This window comes from Kogia breviceps, chromosome 5 (assembly GCF_026419965.1).
Source record: "Kogia breviceps isolate mKogBre1 chromosome 5, mKogBre1 haplotype 1, whole genome shotgun sequence".
NCBI lineage: Eukaryota > Metazoa > Chordata > Mammalia > Artiodactyla > Physeteridae > Kogia > Kogia breviceps.
In genome coordinates, this window is record NC_081314.1 from 107764361 (window position 1) to 107789548 (window position 25188).

The 25188-nt window shown below is 38.3% G+C and overlaps 1 protein-coding gene across 2 annotated transcripts in view; it reads left to right on the top strand.

Annotated features, from left to right (window-relative positions):
• PROS1 (protein S) overlaps nt 1-25188 on the top strand; it is a 64714-nt gene that overhangs the window by 2370 nt on the left and 37156 nt on the right. For both annotated transcript variants that reach the window (XM_059063832.2, XM_067034876.1), the window contains exons 2-3: nt 20530-20687; nt 23961-23985. In XM_059063832.2, the coding sequence (XP_058919815.2) occupies nt 20530-20687; nt 23961-23985 (183 nt within the window). The remainder of the gene's footprint in view (nt 1-20529; nt 20688-23960; nt 23986-25188) is intronic.

Sequence of the window (25188 nt, forward strand, 5' to 3'; positions counted from 1 at the left end):
GAGAACAAGGTTGTTAATTGTGCTTACAAAGAAATATATGGGTAAATACCTAAAACATGATAACCGGTGTTTTAGAGAGATTTAGAAAAAGGCAAAAATGGCTTGCCACACGTACTGCTTGTCACTACAGGAATTTGCTAAACCCGTTCTTTTTGTAGAGATTGTTACACGTTCATGCAATCTAGGCAGAGTTAAAAAATGATATGTGTGTCTATATGTATTATACAGAGATAATCAAACCATACATATGGAGAGATCTTGTTATATATAGACACTGATAGCATATATAAATTAGTTCTTTAATTCTAGTTTAATTGGATTAAAAATCATTTCTGGTCTACTGATGAGAAAACCGAGATACAGATGGAATGTGTTTACTCCCTAAGATTGTAAATTTGAGATAGAATTAGAATTCCAAATATTTGATTTATTGTTTAGTCCATAGAAATACAGTCACTATTTAAAGAAAAAGTTTAAAAATCACAGCTTTAGGTTTGAGAGAGTTGAGAAATCATCCAGTTCAACTTTTCTGAAATTGTTCAGAGATGTGAACTGACTTTTCACACATGCTTGTATCTATATCTGTATCTATATGTATGTGTATCTATCTATCTATAGATTTAAAACTTATGCTGTCTATATATTGTATACCACACTAAAGGCTGTGTGAAGAAAAATAGAAGAAAGGGGATGTCCCCTTTGGCTGTGCTAATTTGGCCCTTTCCAGACTTCCACTTCTGCTTAGGTGCAGTCTACCCTTGACATTACTGACTCATATTTTCCTTCTCTTTTTTACTTTCCTCTTTCCTTCTTTCTTTTTTTTTTGCAGTATGCGGGCCTCTCACTGTTGTGCCCTCTCTCGTTGCGGAGCACAGGCTCCAGACGTGCAGGCTCAGCGGCCATGGCTCACGGGCTTAGCCGCTCTGTGGCATGTGGGATCTTCCCGGACCGGGGCACGAACCCGCGTCCCCTGCATCAGCAGGCAGACTCTCAACCACTGCACCACCAGGGAAGCCCTGACCATTTCTTTTACTGTTTATCTATCTTTGTCTTTTCTTAAATTTCCTTTATTTCAGAGTCCAAAAAGTTGAACTGATGGAGAGATTTTATCAAGCTTAGGTTAGAGTTGGGGTTGGTGCTGGAAGAGTTAGAGACAATATCTGGTGTACTGCATCATCATCATCAACAACAACAACAACACCCTATGCCGTACTCTCTTGCCATTAATCCTATCTAGGATATACAGTCATGCTTTTCATAATAGAGCTTTTCTGTCCACCAAGTTCAATATCCTCTTTAATAACTAAAAGATCTATATGCATATTTAAACTTCAAAATACTGTGAGAAAAAAATATGAGAAGCCTGATAATACATATATTAACTAATCTTTAGCTACAAGCAACAGTAAAGACTCTTGCTAACTAAAGCAGAAGAAAGAAAGAAAGAAAGAAAGAAAGAAAGAAAGAAAGAAAGAAAGAAAGAAAGAAAGAAAGAAAGAAAGAAAAAGAAAAGAGAAAGGAAGGAAGGAAGGGAGAAAGAAAGGAAGGAAGAAAGAAAGGAAGAAAAAAGAGGAAGGAAGAAAGAAAAATAGAGGAAAAATAAAAGCTGAGTGGATTTATTGGAAGACCTACTTAATGGCATGTTGAATAACCAGGCCTAGGGAAGCCAGGGACTTGGGCATTTAGTTGATCTATATAGTGGGAACTCATGTGCTCACTATGTGAGGAGCTGCCATCAGATGACTCAGTTCTAACTGCCTTCTAGTTCTGTGCATACCTGTTTGTTCATGATTGAATTTCTTAGAAAAAAGAGCCTGATTATTTTGGCTTAGCTTGTTCCTGGAGTCCTGTGGTTGACAACTCAGTAGAATCAAGTGGAGTGCCAGAGGATAGCCCACAGAGGAATGGATCCTGGGAAGGAAGCAGAAACAAGAGAAGTCTACACATTCCAATCATTGGCTGTACGACATACACACGTGCCCTTCTTCCCATGAACACCATTTGAAAAACATTTCAAATATAATGCAGATATTTCTAATATAATGCAAATAACTAATGAACAGCAGAAAGGACCTCCTCTTCAAGAGTTTCCAGTCACCACACTCAGAGAGGAAGGCTCAAGGCTACCATTTCCTAGTTTAGTATCACCAGGTGACGTCCTTGCCTCCTCTAGTTCTGTCACAAATCTGTGTCAATGTGTTGTGCTTTATGGATGAAATGATACATCGTAGTATACCAACACATCCTATATTCCAGAAAATTATTTTGAAAAGACAAGCAAGAGAATACAGGTACTGGCTTTAGGGCTTGCCTGTCTCTCTTGGTTTTAAGCTAGAGCTGGTATTTATGACTTCTTCCTTCGCTACCCAATTCATATGTCTCCTGCTTTTAGGCAGTTCCTCATGTTTGATCTTTTTGTCTACTCAATGAGATGTACCACACCCTTATTCAGGAAGAACCTGAGCCCTGTTGTTGCCCCCTATGGATGATTGTATCCATCTCTTCTTTTCTATTTCTATTGTGTATAGTAGTCATCCTGGAGAGGCAACACTTCTAACCCTGATTTGTACGTGGCAACTACACTATTTTGCCTTGTTTATTGTCATTCCAGCATAGTTCTCTCTGTTTTTCCAACAGGAGTAAAGAACTTGAAGTGGCTACATAGCAGTCACAGCTTCTAATTCAGTGGAAAATATGTTAGGTTTCCTAGTGAATGCATTCCTTCTTGGTTTTCCAATTTCTAGATGAACGGAACCTACTTGTAAAGAAAGAAACCAAAAAATTTGAGAACAGGTCAGTCAATTACAGTGTGTTCCCTACACATGAACAAGTTCTGTTCTGAGAGCGAGTTTGTAAGTCCAATTTGTTCGTAAGTCCAACAAAGTTGGCCTAGGTATCCAAGTAACACAAACGTACTGTACTGTAATAGGTTTATAATACTTTTCACACAAATAGTACATAAAAAACAAACACAAAAAATAAACATTTTTAATCTTATAGTACAGTGCCTTGAGAAGTACAGTAGTACAGTACATCAGCTGGCATACAGGGGCTGGCATCAAGTGAACAGGCAAGAAGAGTTACTAATTGGAGGAGGGAGAGGGGGTGGAAGATGGTAGAGCTGAAGGATCGTCAGCAATAGGAGACGGAGGGCAAGCTGCAATTTCACTCACACCTGACACTGATGGCACAGGTTCCGGTTCCTTGCTGCATTCAATTCTGTCTACCCTCTTGAAAAAACGATCCAGCAATGTCTGGGGAGCAGCTTTTTTTCTTGTCATAGATGACACGGTAGCACTGGATTGCTTTCTGAACGGTTGCTGCAGCCTTCATGTACAGTTCTACATTTGGTTCCTGAGCCTCAAAAACTAACAGTGCCTCCTCAAATAAAGAAAATCCCTTTGCCATTTCCTGCATCATGAACCTCTTCTTAGGTGTACCAGCTACATCAGCGCTGCTTTTCCTCTTGCTTTCGGACATCCTGGGCTTGAAACAAAGTTATTGTACTACTGTACTCTATACAGTAAAGTACACAAAAGCACAACTACTTGTAGAGGATGCATGCACGTGACAGTGTACGCCAGACACCTGAACTAACTTATGTGATTGGACACTCGAGTGCGTGTTCGCATCTTTGAAAGCTCACAACTTGAAGGTTCGTATGTAGGGGACTTACTGTAGTTTCTTAGGGCTGCCATAACAAAGTACCACAACCTGGGTGGCTTAAACAACGGAATTTATTGTCTCACAGTTCTGGAGACTAGAAGTCTGGGATCAAGGTGTCAGCAGAAATGGTTCCTTCTGAGGGCTGTTCCATGCCTCTGTCCTAGCTTCCAGTAGCCTCAGACATTCCTTGGCTTGTAGATGGCCTTCTCCCAGTGTCTTCACATCATCTTTCCTCTATACATGTCTGTCCCTGTTCCAAATTTCCCCTTTGGATGAGGACATGAGTCGTTGGATTAAGGCCTGCTCTTATTACTTCTTCTTAACTTGATCATCTGCAAAGCTCCTATTTCCAAATAAAGTCATTCATAGGTACTGGGGGATTAGGACCTCACCATTTTTATAAAGGACACAATTCAACTGAGTCACTAACCATCAAATCATGACAAGTACTTCTTCCCTTTCTACCTTCACTCCTAACCTGTGTATTTTGGCTTTAGGAAAAAGAGCACCAAATATTAATGATTGCTGGTTCAGAGAATGTACCACTTTAAAAAAAAAAAAACATTTTGGAAGATAGTACTGTGTCTCAAAAGGCAATAACTGAGCCCTCAATAATTGATCAGTCCATAATTCCATAAGGCTAGCTCTTTCCAGATCTTAGAGTACACAATAAGACCAATGAAAACCATAATAATCATCCCATTGACTTATTTCTTTAATTGTGGAGTTAATTCTAAAGTTGTATGGCTTAGCATAAAGCATTGAACAAGTCTTCCAGTAGGGGTGCTGATGGAAAAATTAAATCCAAATAAGAATAAATGTCTCTACCTCTGAGTCCAAATTGCTGCTCCTTCATGAAGAAAGTGCCCTAACTAGACAGCCATTCATCAAGTAACTGGTTGGCATTTGTAATCTGTCCGATTTACAACAGCTGAATGAATAGCAATTCTGCTAACAGCAAGAGTCTGTGACTGTTCATGAGGGAAAGTCTGTGTAACTGAGTCTACATGTAGTCTCCATCCTTGCCACCATGGCTGCCTTTTTATGAATATCGAACAAGCACTAAACTGAGTGACACAAAGCAACAGCCTGAAGGCCATATGTACCCACAGAGTTGTGTGTTGGTCCTCATAGCAATTTAAAAATCAGAAAATTTGGGGCTTCCCTGGTGGCGCAGTGGTTGCGAGTCCGCCTGCCGATGCAGGGGACATGGGTTCGTACCCCGGTCCGGGAAGATCCCACATGCCGCGGAGCGGCTGAGCCCGTGAGCCATGGCCGCTGAGCCTGCGCGTCCGGAGCCTGTGCTCCGCAACGGGAGAGGCCACAACAGTGAGAGGCCCGCGTACAGCAAAAAAAAAAAAAAAAAAAAAAATCAGAAAATTTCATCCAAAAATTTGTTTTTATAACTTCTTTTGAAAAACAAAGGAAGATCTGGCAATTCTGGGCCCACATTCCAACACAGCAAGATTCAGCTAGAGCTGGGACTTTCCTGGCGGTCCAGTGGTTAAGACTTCGACTTCCAATGCAGGGGGTGCAGTTTCAATCCCTGGTCAGGGAGCTAAGATCCCATGTGCCTTGTGGCCAAAGAAAACCCCAAACATAAAACAGAAGCAATATTGTAACAAACTCAATAAATACTTTAAAAATGTCCATGTCAAAAAAAAAATCTTAAAAAAAAAAGATTCAGCTAGAGCTGATTCACAGCTACCTTCTTTAGATAGATTATATCCTCCCCAGTTTGCCATAATTCCAAACATTCCTCATTGTTTGTCACCAAATTCTCTTCCCTTGTTTATGGTACCTATCAGACACTTGTTGATTTTTGAGTTTGTGAGCCTTGCACTAGATTACCTTGAGAAGAACCACAACTGACAATCATTAAGTGGGCCATTCTGCCCCCTTTTTAAATTAAGAACCTCCCTGGTATGGGGCTGTCCACTTAGAACACAAATATTCTCAGCTCTGGGGCAATTCCTGCCCAAACTTCCTTGTTTCTAGGCCTAAGATCTAACTCTTTATAGGTCTCTGAACAACTGGACAGATCATTTGTAACTATTGAGAAAGTAGCAAAAATTCTGATCTCTGATAATTTCTCATTCTAAGCAAAGTGGACAATGAGAAATAACTGCTTATCTGTCTGCCTCTTGTGAAGGTTTTATTTCTCCTGTGCCCTTCAGGATCACCCTTGAGAGAGGCCGTAGTTCATTTCTGGCTGTAGCTTTGTAGCAGGTCTACCTCTGGCTCATGTTGGTACATCACACTGAGGCATCTTTTCCTTTTCATTCTTGGTTGTAGGCCTTTCCTCATGAGTCCATAAAGGGAGGTAGAGGGAGGGAAAGAAGTCAGGAGAATGAGAAACTGGCCCAGGCCACTTAGTGGTGCTTTTAGCTCATCCCATTCATACCATTTGAACATTTCACAGTTGAACTGCTGTCACAACTAAATTTATGGCTAGATGAAAAACATAGCATCTAGTTCATGATGAGCTGTTCAAATCACATTGTCCTGTGATCAGATCTTCACCTCACAAAAGTCCAAAAGGGCACCAGGAATAGATTCTCAAAGGGAAAATAATTGCTGAAACAAATGTGACTTGCTCCCAACTCAAAGGGATCACTACTGAAATTCTTCTTCTGGGACTTGCTAGGGTGTCTCAAGAGTACCCTGCTGTCCTATGGACCATTTAAGCCAAATTAGATCTGATGAGTCACTGGCTCGGCTACATGACAGACTGTTTGAAATGAACTTTGAACTAGCTAGAGAGCATTCTCTTATTTTGGTTTCCACCTACACTTGGCAGCTTTTGGACTCATAGTAAAAAGCTCAGAGTAGAACATCTAAAAGTGGAATATGCCTCAAAAATAAGAGGTCCATTAAAATCTATTCTTGCATCTCCGTAATGGACAGCCAGGTGTATAACAACTTGTTTCTCACTTGAGCAGGAATATTCCGACATGACCAGATTTTTGCAGAAAGTAGTTCAGTGCTCTTAGGCCTGGGGAAGGAATCAGAAGGAATCACAGTTTGAAATTGAGTCTGATTGGGCCTATAGTTTCAGGACAGAATTCCCTTTATCAGCTGAGCCCCATAATCCTCAATTCTGAACAGCATACCTTAGATCTTAGGTGTTTTGATCTTAGATCTTAGGCATCTAATAATGAATAAAGTTTTGAGAGTCTTTTTCCTTAGTGCAGTTACGCGGTGCATTTATTTTGCTTTGGAGAAAACTAGGAGAAAAGTTTACAGATGCTTCCTCAAGGTCATCTTTCTTCTCCTTCATTCAAGAGGTTCTGTATTCATCCACTGATTCGACTGGTAATTAAGGCAAGGTGGTGATTTCTTTGTATTGTAACTATACGGCCTCTATCTGCTAACCCAGAGAGTTTGGGGTGAAAAACTCAGTGAAGAATTTTGTGGGTTGTCTCTCCATCTAATTTTGGGAGATCTTTGCCTGTTAATCCTTTCTCCAAGATTTGAGCACTGACTTTGATTCAGGTCAGTACAGGCTGCTACCTGAGCTCAGCCACCCAGGTTCCTCCCATCCCACCTGAGATCTGGGAGCCCATTTTCATTGCAGCCCCTCCCAGCAAGATTTCCTACCTAGGGAGAACAGCTAGTACAATGCTTTTTAAAAATTCCGGTGATTTCCTCAATAATCTATGATAGTCACGAAAATATATTCTTTTCTTCTGTTATGGAGTGGGGTGGATAAGTGAGGTGGTGAACAGGTAGGAGCCACATGAACAATTCAATCCAGAACATCTGACTCCTATTCTTTCTTTGATATTATGTCAAGGAATGTCTGGCATTTCAGTGTTGTTCAGTGCGTGCCAAGAGTTTGTCTGCGATAGCATTAGTTAACCAAACCAGCTGTTAGAACTGAAGCTGGGGCTCTAGCTAGCGCATGGAACAAAATTAGCAATATTGATACATTCAGCCTAATTCAAAGTTATACATGCCTTGAGTATTAGTTTTCTATTGTTGCATAACAAGTTACCACAAACTTAGCATCTTAAAACAACATAATTTATTATCTCATAGGTTCATAGGTCAGAAGTCCAGGCACAAGTTCAGGGCGCTGCTCCAGGTTCTCACATGGATAAAATCAAGGGGTCCACCAGAGCCGAGATCTCATTTGACGCTTGGAATCTTCTTCCAAACTCACGGATTATTGACAGAATTCTGTTTTTGGCAGATGTAGGACTCAGGCCCTCAGCTGGTGAAGGCACCCACCATTCCCACCATGTGATCCTCTCCACAAAATGGCAGTTTGCTTCTAAAAAAATCAGTAGGAGGCATCTGCTCTCACCGTTGTGGCCTTTCCCGTTGCGGAGCGCAGGCTCAGCGGCCATGGCTCACGGGCCCAGCCGCTCCGCGGCACGTGGGATCCTCCCGGACCGGGGTACGAACCCGTGTCCCCTGCATCGGCAGGCGGACTCCCAACCACTGCGCCACCACGGAAGCCCTCCAACTGCTTTTTGTCTCTTCTGTTTCTGAAGTCTGAACGTGGTGTACAAGACTCATGATCAGGAGGCTTCCAAATCTTTTCCTCCAAATGAGCTTTACCTGCCCCTCTTCTGAAAAATGGTCCTTCTCTGTCCTCTCTCCCTTGTGGTCTTTTCATATGCCAGTCCTCCTTTTTGAAAGACTCTTTCTCTTTATTGTCCTCCCAACCATACCAGGTGATCTGTCCTTAGCCTTCTCAGACTTTAGGATATTTTATAAGATTTTGTTCCTTTTTTTTTTTTTTTTTTTTGGATCATGGATTGATGTGATAGAGGTTTCTAAGGTCTTTATTTCCCCATTTATATTATAGGATAATTTAGAAAATTGATATTTTCTTGGTGCTATTCTCTAATATTTAAATATATTTAGGGCTTTTTTTCCTTTCTTTTGCTTTATTGTTTATTTTATTCAAGGAATAAGCTGAAGTACTCTGTCTTATCTATGTGTTTTATGCTTTCACTAGAACTCTCTTACTTTTAGAATTAATGAAGGAGGGCTTCCCTGGTGGCGCAGTGGTTGATAGTATGCCTGTCGATGCAGGGGACACGGGTTCGTTCCCTGGTCTGGGAAGATCCCACATGCCGCGGAGCAGCTAGGCCTGTGAGCCATGGCCGCTGAGCCTGTGCGTCCGGAGCCTGTGCTCCGCAACGGGAGAGGCCACAACAGTGAGAGGCCCAAAAAAAGAATTAATGAAGTAGCAAATTAGCACATTATTGAATATAGGCATTAGTTTAAATTTTTCATAATCTTATGTTAATTAGGGTAAGATATGCTATGGTGTGATAACACTTTAATCCACAAATCTTCAAATTAGTCTCCAAATCACCGAATCTCAGTGACTTAGTAAAATAAGAGTTTATTTTTTAGTCATGTAAAGTTCAATGTGGTTTGTGTAAATCTCTTACATCTCTAGTTTTACCATCTGGGACACATGGTATCCAATGTCCCCACAAGAAAGGAAAGCAATGGAGGAGGGATATTTGTTCTTTTTTTTTTTTAAACATCTTTATTGGAGTATAATTGCTTTACAATGGTTTGTTAGAGTTTCTGCTTTATAACAAAGTGAATCAGCTATACATATATATATATATCCCCATATGTCCTCCCTCTTTCATCTCCCACCCTCCCTATCCCACCCCTCTAGGTGGTCACAAAGCACTGAGCTGATCTCCCTGTGCTATGCGGCCGCTTCCTACTAGCTATCTATTTTACATTTGGTAGTTTATATATGTCCATGCCACTCTCTCATTTCGTCCCAGCTTACCCTTCCACCCTCCCAGTGTCCCCAAGTCCACGTCTGCGTCTTTATTCCTGTCCTGCCCCTAGGTTCTTCAGAACCATTTTTTTTTTTTTTTTAGATTCCATATATATGTGTTAGCATATGGTATTTGTCTTTCTCTTTCTGGCTTACTTCACTCTGTATGACAGACTGTAGGTCCATCCACCTCAGTACAAATAACTCAGTTTCGTACTTGTTCTTAACCGTCTTAGCGTGGAAGTAACAAAACTCACATCTGCTTCCAATGCAAGGAAGCACATGGAATATTTGGTCAGCACTGTCTGTGTTAAAAACATTTTTCCTCCACGGTTAAGATTACTGTTTCTTCCTCTAAGAGAAGCACAAATACTTGTTGCCCATTTAAACCTCTGGTGATGTATATTACACAGTGTAAGGTTGCTTTAACTATCTGAATAAAATTTGTGACAGAGAGCATAATTAACATGCCTACGAACAGACCAGCTGATGACTTAGTATAATGACATTAAGTTGGCTATTAATGTGGCAGCTTGAAAAAAATATTTTAGCAGTTGATATTGAAATTATTCCTATGGTGAGAACTGTTATTATTTTAGAAATTGCCTGGAAAATGGCTTTAGATTTAGAAAGTAAAGTCCCCAAAACATGGTCTATAGCTTTATGATTCAAGTGTGGTCCGTGGACCAGCAGCAGCATTACCCGGGAGTTTATTAGAAATGAAGTATCTCTGACCCCACTTCAGACCTACTGACTCAGAATACGCAATTTTTTTTTTTTTTAATTTCTGTACGCGGGCCTCTCACTGTTGTGGCCTCTCCCGTTGCGGAGCACAGACTCCGGACGCGCAGGCTCAGCGGCCATGGCTCACGGGCCCAGCCGCTCCGCGGCATGTGGGATCTTCCCGGACCGGGGCACGAACCCGTGTCCCCTGCATCGGCAGGCGGACTCCCAACCACTGCGCCACCAGGGAAGCCCAGAATACGCATTTTAACAAGACCCACAGGTAATTCCTACACTTAGAGTTTGAATCATTCTGGTCTGTAAGGCCATAGCAGAGAAGATAGATAAATGATTCTGCATAAGAAGTGAACAGAAATTTGCAGGAGTGGCAGTAGACGGTGGCCAGGGAAAGAGAAGGGGAGAGGATGTCAGAGAAGGGAGAAAAGAAGCTGAGCCCCATGGCAGGAGAACGCAGCTGTAGGGAAGGTCTTCAGTAAAAAATTATTAGATGTGAGGGTAACAGAGGACCTTTAGGAACTGGGGTTTCTAAGGCTAACTTTAAAGTGCAAACGTTGCTTTAATTTTTTAAAGTTGCAGTTTTGTTTTTTCTAAACGTAATAAATTAAGTGTTATTAGGTCTAGTATGGGGAAAAACCCCTTCATTTATATTACATTGTTCCAAATATAGAAATTGAAATCTCCAGGCTTGAGGGAAAATAAAATAAGGATAATTTATCCACATAGATTGTGAGTCTTTCTACAGAGGAGTGGTAATAGGAACCGGCTCTTACTGGGTTCTAGGCCATTAGCATAATTCTTCTTAGTCCTCTGGTCCATTTTTTGGAATGGACTTTAAAAGGACACATTCAAGAACACTGGCTTTTAAATCTCCATAAAAATGATAAAATTGTAACTTCCTGCAATTATATGATATTTTCCATCTTTCAAAATAGCATATTTGGCATTTTCTCATTGAGTTTCACAGCTATTCCGCGATGTACCTTCCCGACTTTAGGAAAACATTATGTTTTCTCTGCCTCTGTTTAAAGTTATTACCCACTCTTTCTCTTCTTATTCTCCTTTGATCTTCTTGAAGAAACAGTTTATTCTGGAGGTCTCCTCTCTTCTCACCCTCCCACTGTACTGGGGACTGAGAATGTTAATGGCGATCCTATTGTTAAACCAACTGTATACATTTTAGCTCTCATCCTAAATAATAGTAATTATTATTAATAACTTCTTTGCAACATTTGACAGTGTTGAAATTTATCCTTTTGAAATTGACCTCCTTTTATGTCTATAAGCATTATCTTCAAATTTTCTTTCTCTCTCTGCATATGTATGTGTTACTAATTCTATTTCTGTCGTTTTGATGATCTCTCCTTTTCCGTAAATGTTAGAGTTTCTTAGGGTTCCCTTGTGACCTTCTGTCCTTATTGGACATCATTCCTCAACTTAAACTACCAGCTATATCCTACTATCTCCTTACATTTTTAAACCATTCAAATAATCCACGCTTAATATAATGTGCTTAAAAAATGCATTTGTAGTTTCACTAGCAAGAGACCTATGTATCATTTTGCTTTATATTCTTCTAAGCCCGTTTGTATATATACGTTCTTAGAAATTAAAATATATAAGCAAAAGAATGGAATTTTGCTCTACATATTATTTGTAACTTGATATTTCATCTAAAAATGATAAATGTTTTTATATCAATAAATTAAAATCTATGTCACACTTTAAAGTAGATTTATAATTTTCATTTATATATGTTCATCATAATATATTTAACTAAAATCATATTTTTGGACATTTAAATTATTTCCATTGTTTTGCTTGTATCAACAATATTGTGATGAACATATTCATGTATATTTTTTTACATATGTCCATGTTCATTTCCTCAGTTTAATGTCCTAGCAATTGAATTGTTAGTTGAATATCTAAAGAGTGTGCCTATTTTTTTTTTTAACTGGTGGAAAATCTTACTCTCAAATGTAATGAAAAATTCTAAAAATATGTACCCAGGGGAAAAACACAATAGCAATAACAAAATACAGGAAACATCCAAAGGGAAAAATCATTTTGGCCTGTGGTAGACAGCCTCCAAGGTGGCCCCCAATTACTGTTTTTTTTTTTAAATTGTATTGAAGTACAGTTGATTTACAATGTTGTGTTAGTTTCAGGTTTACAACAAAGTGATTCAGCTATACAAACATATATACATTTTCTCTCATATTCTTTTCCATTTTGGTTTATTACAGGATACTGAATACAGTTCCCTGTGCTATACAGTAGGACCTCGTTTTTTATCCATCCTATATATAACAGTTTAAGAGTGCACCTATTTTGAACGTTTTAGACACATATTGTTAGATTTCCCTTGGAAATCTGATTTTAAAAGTAGATTTTAAGTGTCTAATTCCTCTAATCTTTGCCAACATTGGATATTAACTTTTAAAATCTTTGTCAGTGTGATAAGAATGAAAAAGGGCTGACTTTTTGCAGGGTGGGGAATAGTCCATTCTATTTTTCAGTTCATCCATTAAGTTTTTTATTTTGAAATCATATTTTAGTTCTCTACTTTTTCATAGCATACTTTTGTTTTATGGATGCCAGTTTCTCTCAATTTATTTAGGATGTTGGTTATAGATTTTTTAAAGTTATCTTCTGTGTCTTCAATTACCTTTATTTCCTTTGGAGTCTGTATGTTCCTCTTGACCTTCTCTTTCATGTTATTAATTTTATGCAAATATCTAGTGATTTTTAGCTGTTATTTCATATTTTTTGAAGACAGTCCTAAGTTGATTAGATTGACTAGGTAGCTGGCTTAGGGTTCTACTGTGGTTGTTGAGGTCTGTTTTTCTAACAGGACATTGCTTTTGGGAAACTTGTTATCAGTCCTAGGTAACTGGGTAGGCTTCTCTTTAGGAGACTTTGTGGGAATTGGTCGAGGGCAGTTGTCAAGGTAAGGAGGACATGACTCTTTGAAAATAACTCTTTCTAGTTGCTCTACTAGCTTTCTCCCACATGGTATATGTTAAATGCCCCTTTCCTTATTACTTGTTTTATTTCCCTTCTTTTCCTCGACTCCTTATCCCAATCATTTTCTCTCCTTTCCTAAGTTATTTTACTCCATTGTTATTTAGACTGTGTCTTATGGCCTTTTAGAAAGTCAACAGGGAGTTCTGAAAGGCTGGTAGAAATTACATTGAATTATAAACACCTACTCGATGCTTTACCAGTATTCCAAATAATCTCATTTCCACATCAGCACTTAAAAAATAGTAACATCCTAAGAGTCAAAAGGGAAGCCCTTAAGATCTAGAGTCTTTCTAAACCTCTAAGCTTGCTTCAGACTTGCTTATTGGGGAGATCTGGGAGATGTCGCAGGAAGTGGGGTATTGCAGAATTAGGCCAGCTCTCTTATTGTTGCCTTTTGCTTTTCCAAACATAAATACAGACACAGGCCAGTGAACTAATTATATTAATTGATGCCACCCTAACAAAATAGGTCAAATAGAACAAAAACAAGACGTTTACTGTGCTGTAACCTCTTGCTACGTGACATCGAATCAGATGGTGTTTTGGTGTCCTAATGTGTAGGAGATAAAAAAGACAAAGCAAGCTGACTACATGAATATCTTGCTGCACATCCTAAAAAGAGACCTCCTGTTGTAGCCTCAGAAAGTGTAGCCAGTATGCAGTGTAGTTGGTCTAGAGAAGAAAAGACAGGGCTCTAGAAATTTCCTCTTCAGACCTTGCCAAAATCTGAACTCTGAGTTCCTTCAAAAGAAGTACCTTAATTTATCACTTATCAAGAACAAACACATGACATAACAGAAATGGACAATGTAGTTTTTTTCTGGGTAATAAGGTGCCTGTTCTGTCTTTTGGGTAGACATATTTGTTGTTTTGGAAGGAATAACTATTGAATAAAATGTACTGCTTTCTCTGTCTATGGCTAAAGCAAAGGTTTAATCTTGGGGAGAATTGGTTAGAGTGTTTGATTTACTTTTTTTGTCCCCTAGACTAGGGGCTGTAAATTAGTTACAATTAAATCTTCAAGTAAGGAGAGGTCCCTTTCACTTCCCTTGTGGCTGAACAGTTCAAGCATTGTTTCCCTACCCATTCATTGATCTGTTCCAGAATGGGGGTCAATGGTCACATTTTTTAAATGACACTTGCTTTCCTACTTCTAAATAAATGCCAACCCTCATCCTTTCTAATCCGAATGTTATAGAACTCACCTTTATATGTGCAACATATAATTCACAGATTATTTTATATCCTCTTTTTGTTTCCCAGATTTAAACCTATCCAGACCTACCTCTTATGATATTTGATTCTCTTAAGATGAATGCCTAATTAAAAATCTATTTTGATTTTTTCTTAGTCCTTGCAAACTTCACATTTTTTAATATCCCTCCTCAATTATAAATCTTCTGTGGTATAAATCTTTATGATAAAAATGAAAGATTTTATACTTAATTAACATGTGATTATTTAAAATAAAATTGTAAAATAAAATTTCCCATCATCATTAACTAATGGTTTTCCTATATCATGCGATTCTATTTTTATCAGTCTTTTTGTAAGCAAAACATGCCATTTCAACAGTTGAGACATAGGAGGCACAATTATATCTCAAAGTATTATCTAATTGTTCTATTTGTACATTGAATGCCATTCTCCCTGACCCCGTCCCACAGTGAAGAAGAAACAAAGATTCAAACACTCTGCCAAACCAAATGCTAGCCTAAAATTCCCTTCTCAGACACATTCTTTTACGGACAGTTTTTCGTTCTTGAGATGCCAAATATCAAGGGCCAAAAGAGAGACAGAAAGCAGAATTTAAAAAGAGAAGAGCTCTTGGAGGGAGGAATGTGAGAACCATCTTTGCAAAGACAAGAGAGCAGAATAGAAGAGATTCAGAGGATGAACTATCCTAAAGCTTAGACCTCTTCCTCTTAGACCCACATCTGACTGATCAGTTTTGGACAACCTGCAGCTCTGTGGTCCTGACCCCTCTGAACAGAAGGTGGCAAACTTGGACAACTAAGTGGGAAAGGGGCTTTTAACATTTTCCATTAATCCTTGACCAAGGTCGAACTGAATTGAACTGTGAGGGAATTTTCCCGTGAGTAGAGGCAATGCTAACTAACCCCACTATCCTTATTACAGATGCTTAAGTGAAGTACCAACAACAATAAATTACTTTCTGTTATATAGTCAAATTTATGTTGAAAAAAAAATTGGTCCCCACAGAAAATATTGAAGGGAACATGTGAAGGCTGTGAAGACAATTTCAAAAAAGAATTCTAGTTAATATTTTCATAATGGTTTATGTTATTGACATAATTGTTCAACTTCTATGGGCACTGTTCAGATTAAGTTAAAAAAATCAAGCAGATTCAGTCATATTTCTAATCTTGAAAGACTCATTAACTAAACATTATAACCTAAAAATTTGAATATGAATGTAACACTTTTCAAGCACATAGTTGTGTTTTCACAAGGACTTTCTTGAAAAACTTCCTGATGTAAAGAAGTGAAACAAATAATTAGAGACAATGTGGTAATGCAGAAAGAGAATGGCTTTTGGAGGCAGGCTTGACTGACTGTTCTCAGTTGTGTGAACTTGGTAAGATTAAACTCAGCTTCTCTGAGTTTCAGTTAGTTCATGTGTATAACAGTTGTGATAGGATTAATAGGAGATAATGCAAAAAGAGCATTTAGGTGCTTATGGTGCCATAGTTATTATTATGATAAATAATGGAACTTTTTAGACATGCCTGCATGCCAGCAGGGTAGAGATTTTTGGGCAGATTGACTTTGAGCCAGCTGATAAAAACACTTTGGAACATATATTTGTCTCATCCTACAGTTCTGTAGTTCTTAGTTTGGATCTGTGATATCATGTTTGTATCTTTTTGACAAGGAATAGTAGACTCCTTTGAAAGCACACTCTGTTAGATGGCTGGATCTTTTTTATAAAGGACTGTAAATGTCTTATTTAAGATACCAAACATGTCCACTACACAACCACATAATTTATTTTTTTAAATCAAGAGCATTGTGGGCATTTAAGTGGCAGAATACATAGAAGAAAGAGTGTTGGACTAGGAGGATGGGTACATTTAAATTCTTGTCCCAATAGCACAACTTTGTAGCTCTATGACCTTGAAAAAACCATGTAACCTCTTTTAGCTCCATTTTCTTCAGTAGGAAAATGGGGATGATAATTCTGTCCTGTAATATATTTCATTATTTATGTGAGGATCAAATGAAATCATTAATATACACTTTGGAAATTTTTAAATATCACGCCACTTGGAAGTATTATTGAGGTGAACCCAGATGAACTAAAACATAAACGTTCAAATTCAGGCAAAATTTATTTAGACAAAATTATTTTTTAAATTATTAGCTTCATTATCCTTTAGGTTAGAGGTGTAACAATTTTCATTTTTAATATTCCTCTTATCATCTGAGACAGTGAAACTTCTCCCTCTTTTTTGAAAAACAGCAGCAAATAGCAATGGATGGTTGCAGGTCTGAGCATTGGGATGCCTGTGATCTAAGTTGCACTTTTGCTATTTATTAGCTTTATAAGTTAGAGCAAATATCTTGTATGCTCCTGATTTTCATCATCTCTGAAATAATGGAGGTTACTTTGTTTCCTTCTAGTTTTATAAATGTTTGTGAGCATTCTTTTAAACCACACCTTGGTTCTCCCTGGACAATTGAGAACTTCCCCAAACATGAATATAGGATGTGTTATTACAGCTGGTCTGTGTCCTGCAGTGGGGGCCCTTATAGGGAAAGAGATATTCTTAAATATCAATATTAACCTCTGCATTCTAAAACTTAATATTCTGTAAGGAAGAAATGCCAAGGAGTGATGTTTATGTTTTGTTTCCCAACTGCATTTGACCTTGATTGTTTTATTATTGTATCAAAATATTTATGTTTAATACAAAGTGTTATTGTTTTTTCAGAAAGACTCACATATTTGTTTTGAAGTCCAGAAGGGCCAAGTTTTTGCTATATTTATTATCAAGTAGCATGCTTAAAACTATTTCAAATAAATGAGATAATTGCAATGTCAACCCTTTCATTGTTGATTGGGCTGCCATTTATCAGTTAGCAATACAGTTGGCGGGTGGCATGCTCACAGAATAACTTTTAGATGCACACAGCCTTGATTTGATCTTGAGCAGTGATAAAGATGGTGAGAGATAGGGTTAAAAATATAACTCAAACACTTTTATTAGTTAATCATCACATTTAAACTTCTGTTTTGGTAAGTGAGAAAACCCTTATAAAATTAAAATAGATAAATAAATAAATGTAATTCTTGAAAGATATTCAACTAATAATTATGGTGAGTGTTGATTACTTAGTCCTTTTGCTTTTCTTTTTCTTCATTCTATTGTCAACTTTTGATTAATTCTTATTTACAGAGTTATAAGAGAAATAAGAGAAAAAGAAATTTAGCTATTTATATTATTTGCTTATCTTCCTAGTCAAAGAAACATTTGTGGTTAAAAATCAGGATTAGGGCTTCCCTGGTGGCGCAGTGGTTGAGAATCCGCCTGCCGATGCAGGGGACATGGGTTCGTGCCCCGGTCCAGGAAGATCCCACATGCCGCGGAGCATCTGGGCCCGTGAGCCATGGCCGCTGAGCCTGTGCGTCCGGAGCCTGTGCTCTGCAACGGCAGAGGCCACAACAATGAGAGGTCCGCGTACCGCAAAAAAAAAAAAAAAAAAAAAAAATCAGGATTAAAAAATGTTACTTGTAGATTTTACTTGTGATTTAAAATGTTTTCATTAAAAAACAATGTTCTACTCACATTCTAAAATGATAAGGCTCATACTCTCCATTCTTTTCTTCAAATATAATTGCAGATTGTAGCTTGAGTGTCTTTTCTCTGTGTTTGTCCACATGATGTTTACATATCTACAAGTATGGCTGGTATATATAGGATTATACTATAGATGTAGCATCTACAATTTGCACTTTTTAATTTAATGGTATATCTTGGAGATCTTCAGTGCAGAAGTATCTTCCTTCTTTTGAATAGCCACATATTATTCTACTGTACAAATGTATTATATAGTTTATTTTTTCATTCCCTTCTTGATAGGTATTTAGGTCATTTCTAATTTTTTTTCTTTTTTGGCTGCGTTGGGTCTTCTTTGCTGTGTGCGGGCTTTCTCTAGTTGCGATGAGCAGGGACTACTCTTCGTTGCGGTGTGCGGGCTTCTCATCATGGTGCTTCTCTTGTTGTGGAGCGTGGACTCTAGGTGTGCGGGCTTCGGTAGTTGTGGCTCACGGACTCTAGAGTGCAGGCTCCGTAGTTGTGGCACACGGGCTTATTTGCTCTGTGGCATGTGGGATCTTCCAGGACCAGGGCTCGAACCCATGTCCCCTGAACTGGCAGGTGGATTCTTAACCAATGTGCCACCAGGGAAGTTCTAATTTTTGGATAATACAAACAATCTTCTTTTTTTTTTTTTTCTGGTTGCTTTGGGTCTTCGTTGCTGTGCGTGGGCTTTCTGTAGTTGTGGTGAGCAGGGGGCTACTCTTCATTGCGGTGCGTGGGCTTCTCATTGCAGTGGCTTCTTTCGTTACCGAGCACGGGCTCTAGGCACGCGGGCTTCAGTAGCTGCGGCGCAGGCTCAGTAGTTGTGGTGCACGGGGTTAGTTGCTCTGCGGCATGTGGGATCTTCCCGTACCAGGGATCAAGCCCATGTCCCCTGCATTGGCAGGCGGATTCTTAACCACTGTGCCACCAGGGAAGTCTCCAAACAATCTTTCAATAAACATTCTATACATACCTTTTTCAGCAACACGTGCATATCTGTTGGACCTACTTAGAAGCAGAATTGTTGAATTGAAGAGTATTATGTACTTTTAATTTTCAGATACTACCAAATTATCTTCAAATAATACCTATCAGTTTATATTCCTACCACCATTGTACAAGAATACTTGTTTCCACTTACACTCACCAATACTTGATATTATCCATCTTTTAAATTTTTGCAAATCTATTAGGCAAAAATCCAACTGTTTTTAAAACTTTGTGTTAAACATCTTTTCACATGTTTATTGGCTACTTTACATTTTCTCTGTAGTGATGTGTAAATGGTATTGCTTTGTTTATATTTTATTTTGTTTTTAACCTTGCACACATTACTGTATTGGTTGGCATATTGTTGTATTATTTTTTCTTTAATTTGCAAAAGTTGTTTATAAATTCTGGATGTATTTTTTTCTGTAATATATGATGGAAATATTTTCCTGCAATCTGTTGCTTGATGTTGAACTTTGTTATTTTTATCGTCGTTTGTCAACTGCTTAAAATTTTTTATATACTCAAAGTTACTGATTTTTTTCTCTTCTGTATTTTGTGCTTTGCATAAGGTCTTCCTTTTGCCATGGAATTTTATTTTCTTGTTTGTATAAATAATCAGGTGTTTTAGCCTATCAAGTATCTTTCAAATAGCTGATTGGACTGTACTCCTGCATTTCTCTTTCTCCACAGAGATCACACAAGTTTTCCATTAAAACTGACTAAGTTTTTTACTCTAGCTTTAAAGTTGCTGTGGCTATGACTTTATAGTCATTTCAGCATGATGCTTTTACCAATGTAGTCATAACGAGGTAAACATTAAATTATTGTTTGGTATGTTAGACCTCAAGCATAAGCTTGAATAATTTGTGTAGATCATTAGACAAGCGCTGTAGCTACACACCAAACTGCTCTTTGAGTTGTCTTTGAGTTGTTAACCAAAGTGCTTATGTATCCACGTGTTTTCCTCAATTCAACCCTACTGAGGCAGGCATAACTTTAATTTTTATTTATTTAATAAATTTATTTATTTATTTATTTTTGGCTGCATTGGGTCTTCACTGCTGCGAGTGGGCTTTTTCTAGTTGCGGCAAGCGGGGGCCACTTTTTGTTTCGGTGCGGGGGCTTCGCATTGTAGTGGCTTCTCTTGTTGTGGAGCACATGCTCTAGGCGCGTGGGCTTCAGCAGTTGCAGCACACGGGCTCAGTAGTTATGGCTTGTGGGTCTAGAGCGCAGGCTCAATAGTTGTGGCACACGTGCTTAGTTACTCCGTGGCGTGTGGGATCTTCCCAGACCAGGGCTCGAACCCATGTCCTCTGCATTGGCAGGCGGATTCTTAACCACTGTGCCACCAGGGAAGTCCTGAGGCAGGCATAACTTTAAATAGCATACTAACTTTAAATGGCACACAATTTACTGGCAGAAAATGATTTATATAATATATCATTGCTTAATATAATATTTTAGGTGGAGAAATGAAAGATTTGTTCATGTAAACTTTTTTTTTTTCTTCAGTTTTGTCGAAGCAACATGCTTCACAAGTCCTGGTTAGGAAAAGCCGTGCAAATTCTTTGATTGAAGAAACAAAAAAGGGTAATCTTGAAAGAGAATGCATTGAAGAACTGTGCAATAAAGAAGAAGCCAGGGAGGTCTTTGAAAATGACCCTGAAACGGTAAGAATTCATAAAAAGTGGTAAGTTGGCATACCTAGACATACAGTTACAGACAGAATGTTTGCAGCTTGAGTCTGTGTTCCCTTGTGTTTCTTTTTAAAGTTAATGATTATGTATATCACCTTCCACATGTACCCACTGAAGTGTTTCAGGAGGAATTACCTTCAAAGGAAAGTGGGCTTGTTAGGGAGACACTATTTGCCAAAACCAGTGTGCCATGACCAAACTATAATTCAACTATACCTAATTATCACAAATAGTATGAACCTCATGGTTTGTAACTACTTTCTCCCAACCAGGATTTTGTAGTGTTGGGTGAGGGGAAGGCATCTCAAGTGTGTGTGTGTGTTTTGTGACTACACTGTTATCACTATGCTTCATTAATTCTCTCCATTGGCATTTTTTTTTTAAATTTTTTAAATTTTGTTTTGTGGTACGCGGGCCTCTCACTGTTGTGGCCTCTCCCGTTGCGGAGCACAGGCTCCGGACGCGCAGGCTCAGCGGCCATGGCTCACGGGCCCAGCCGCTCCGCGGCATGTGGGATCTTCCCGTACCAGGGCACGAACCCGTGACCCCTGCATCGGCAGGCGGATTCTCAACCACTGCGCCACCAGGGAAGCCCCTCCATTGGCATTTTTAACCAAGCTTTAGAAAACAGAGCCTCTAATTCAGAGCTTGGTACATAATAGGTACTGAGTAAATGCTTAATAAAGGATTCATTACAGTACTGTGTTCCCTGAGAATACTTTTAATTTATTCCATAAACTGTTGGGAAGTTTCCTCAGCCCACTGTAAATCACCAATAGTCCCTGCGGTTGGAATTTATACCTTTAGTGTATAAATTTTTCCAATTTAGTCTAGAATAAAATAATCACAAAGACCCCTAAATATCATACAGAAATATGGGGCCCCTAGATCTGATCTTTAGTCCCCTAATTTTCCTAGAGAAGGGGGTTCTTTAACATGTTCTGTGGGTAGCAGGAATATAAATAGTGCCTCTACGAATTAGGGTGAAGAATTCAAGTTTGATAAACCTTCAGGGTTACCTCAGATTTTTTTTCCCTGAGATGAACTGTATAACCCAAAGGAAATGAGGGAGGAAAACATGCGCAAAGTACCTCCTTTACCTCTGCCTTAGTTCCTGGAACTATGAGGCTAGATGAGCCATAACAAGCAGGAACCATTTGTCTATAGTTAGAGAACTTGTCCAAGACAGTAATAACTTGTGTTTTCTGGGATCGCCCTTTAATCCTCTTACCTCCACCTACTCTAATAGGTTCAAAGGGAATTCTTCCCAAGCCACCCGAAGATTCATTTTTAACACTCTCCAAGATTGAATCAAAATGTTTGTCTTAGTTTTGTTGCCTGTTGTGGAAAAGCAATTAAGACAAAAATATTTTATTTCACACAATATAACAGTGTACTCGTATTGTATAGGAAACAGATACACACACACACACACGTATACACAAATTTCTTTTTATTATGGAAATTGTAAATATATCCCAAAGTAGGGAGAACAATATAATAAACCCCAATATACCTACTTTCCCTTTCAATGATTATCACCAATCTGCCATTCTTGTTCTGCCTATTCTGTACCCCACCCACTCTAATTTTTGTTTTGTTTTGCTGGAACATTTGAAGGCAAGCCTGCATGCTCAAGATTTCATTTGATTATATTACCCATAAATACTTGAGCATGTATATCTAACACTGTAAATATGTTCTCATAGCTTAGCCTCTGAGTAGCAAATGGGGAGTGAGATAGAAGCCATATGGAGGGGAGGAAAAAGAGTAGAGAAAAGAAACTCATTTATGTGCTTCCTCCCCTCCACTCATTCTGACAGTTGTGTTATTGACAGAAGAGAAAGAGATGATGGAGAGAGTAAGGAAGAAATGGGAGAAATGAAAGAGAAAAAAACATTTGTTATTGCTTCTCACTTTTTTTTTAAAGAAGATGTTAGGGGTAGGAGTTTATTAATTAATTTATTTATTTTTGCTGTGTTGGGTCTTCGTTTCTGTGCGAGGGCTTTCTCTAGTTGCGGCAAGCGGGGGCCACTCTTCATCGCGGTGCATGGGCCTCTCACTATCGCGGCCTCTCTTGTTGCGGAGCACAGGCTCCAGATGCGCAGGCTCAGTAGTTGTGGCTCACGGGCCTAGTTGCTCTGCAGCATGTGGGATCCTCCCAGACCAGGGCTCGAACCCGTGTCCCCTGCATTAGCAGGCAGATTCTCAACCACTGCACCACCAGGGAAGCCCTCTTCTCACTTTCTATCCTTCTCCAGACACTCCCTGCCCACATCCCTCATACCGTAGTCCACACTCCCAGTCACCACTTTATTGCTTGTCTCCCCACTGTCCGTAACATAGTCCTTTCACCATTACATCATCTCCTTTTGAACCAATTCATCATTGTTTATATCCTGGCTTTTGTTCTGTAGATGACAACACTGATGTCTGAATTGCTTAGTGGGAGATCTCATCTTATAAACTAGTAGCTAAGTGTTGTGTAGGTTTATATGTGAGAGGAGAAAGGAATGAGGACTTTAATTGTGTCCTGGATGAAAGTTATGTTCTGTACTGGAAGTTGTTTTTGTGTAGAAACACTGGTTTTTCATGAGGAGTTCTTATGCTATTAATGCTGCATATTGGACGTATTACGGCTTAAGAAGGCTTTTGTAAACTAGCCTGGGAACCTTACCATCAGAAATCATTTTTAACATTTTTCTCCTTTTGCTGAAGTGCTTTCCTTAGTCCAAATTACTGATTTACAGAAAAATTCTTGGTACATAACCAATTTATAAGTAAGGTATTACATGTACATAAGATGCTAAAAGGTAAATGTCCACTTTAATTCAATTCAAATTATGTTACTGTTATTCAGCAATGAATCTGGTGTGTGTACTCAGCATGATGTGAGATGTATCAAATGAGTATCTAACCATCATGGAAAAATTAAAAGATTTACGTAAAGGGAGCATATATAGTCACATTTAACATCTTCAGTGGAGCCTGTTTTCAGTTTAGAAGCCTTTGAAACATGATTTAATTGATCAGTATTGCTTTAAACCTAAGCATCTTATGGCTTAATGTTATTAGTCATCTACTCCTGGTATATATTTTACTATAGAAAAAACGTTATAATGTGGAAATGACAGTTACATGTAATTTATTGCATTTTTAATATAAAAACATCTTAAAATCATTTTAACTTTATAGTGAAATTTAGATTTGCTAAGATATAATTTTTCTTTTCTTTTTTTTTTCTAGGAATATTTTTATCCAAAATATTTAGGTAAGTTCAAAGGACCTCAATCATATAATCTTAGAAATGGAAGAAAACTTAAATATGATGAAGTCCAATCCTTCACTCATATATATTCCATCCAGTACAATTTCATTAGCCTTGGGAGTAAGATCTCTCTCATTCTATATGCAAATTTTCTGTCCTTTTATTTAAAGTCATGTAGATGAATTTGGAATGGTTCTTTTAATTACTGTGTGACATTTTGACTTTTAGTCTTTTTCGTTTTTTGGTCTTTCTCATAAAGAGTCACTGAGCTGATGCAAAGTTATATTTAGTTACCAGAATATTCTCTATAAGTACATGAGTTTTCATGGGTTATCTTTTAATGAAAGGAAAGATCTCTACACTCTCCAGAGCTTGTGACATAATTATCATTTAAATATTGATAGAAATTATTAACGGCTTCCCACTTTGCAACACCATTTCCTACAATATCCCATCCATGTTTTGCCTTTGGATGCAAAAGCAAAAGGAGTGAGGTAGCATTTCCATATCTAAAGAGATTAGATGATTTCAACTAAATGTCAATTAAAAGACTACAGTTTGTTTTAAATAAATATAAAAATATTGTATTAATATTTTTTTGGAGACTTGTCAGCATTTCCAAGTGGAACATCATTTGTACACATCTTTCTGATGAGATTCTCTATAGGTCCAGCCCACAGAGGTTTGCTCTCCCTCCTCCTTTGAGCTCAGAATAGTCCCCATCTCTGCATCTTTCTACCCCACTCATGCCAGCCAACGTGAGACTCTAAGGCCTGCAAAACTGAAAAGTAAATCTTCCTTGAAAAAAAAAAAGTAGGAATGTACTCTGATATACATTAATAACTATGCAGTTTAGTGTTGTTAATATAATTTAGCAAATAACTATTTCTATTAAACTCTCATTTCTCTTGAAGTTTTAGGATTTAATTATAGTTTAGGGTATTACATTTTGTTTTTGTTTTACTACTGAATACCCATGCAGAGATTCCAGAGACCATCTGTAGATAGGGGCCTATATATACCTTTCCCCCTTTCCTAGGGAGCCTTACATTGAATTGATGGTATGTACTTACATTTACCCTTCAGGACAATTAACAAGATAAGAGCCCAACATCATTGGGAGAAGACCCTTTCTGAACCAAGTGCTCTTTTTCATAGTTCCTGAAGTGGTTACTCTTCCCTTTTTTGAGTGTCCACGATGGTGTG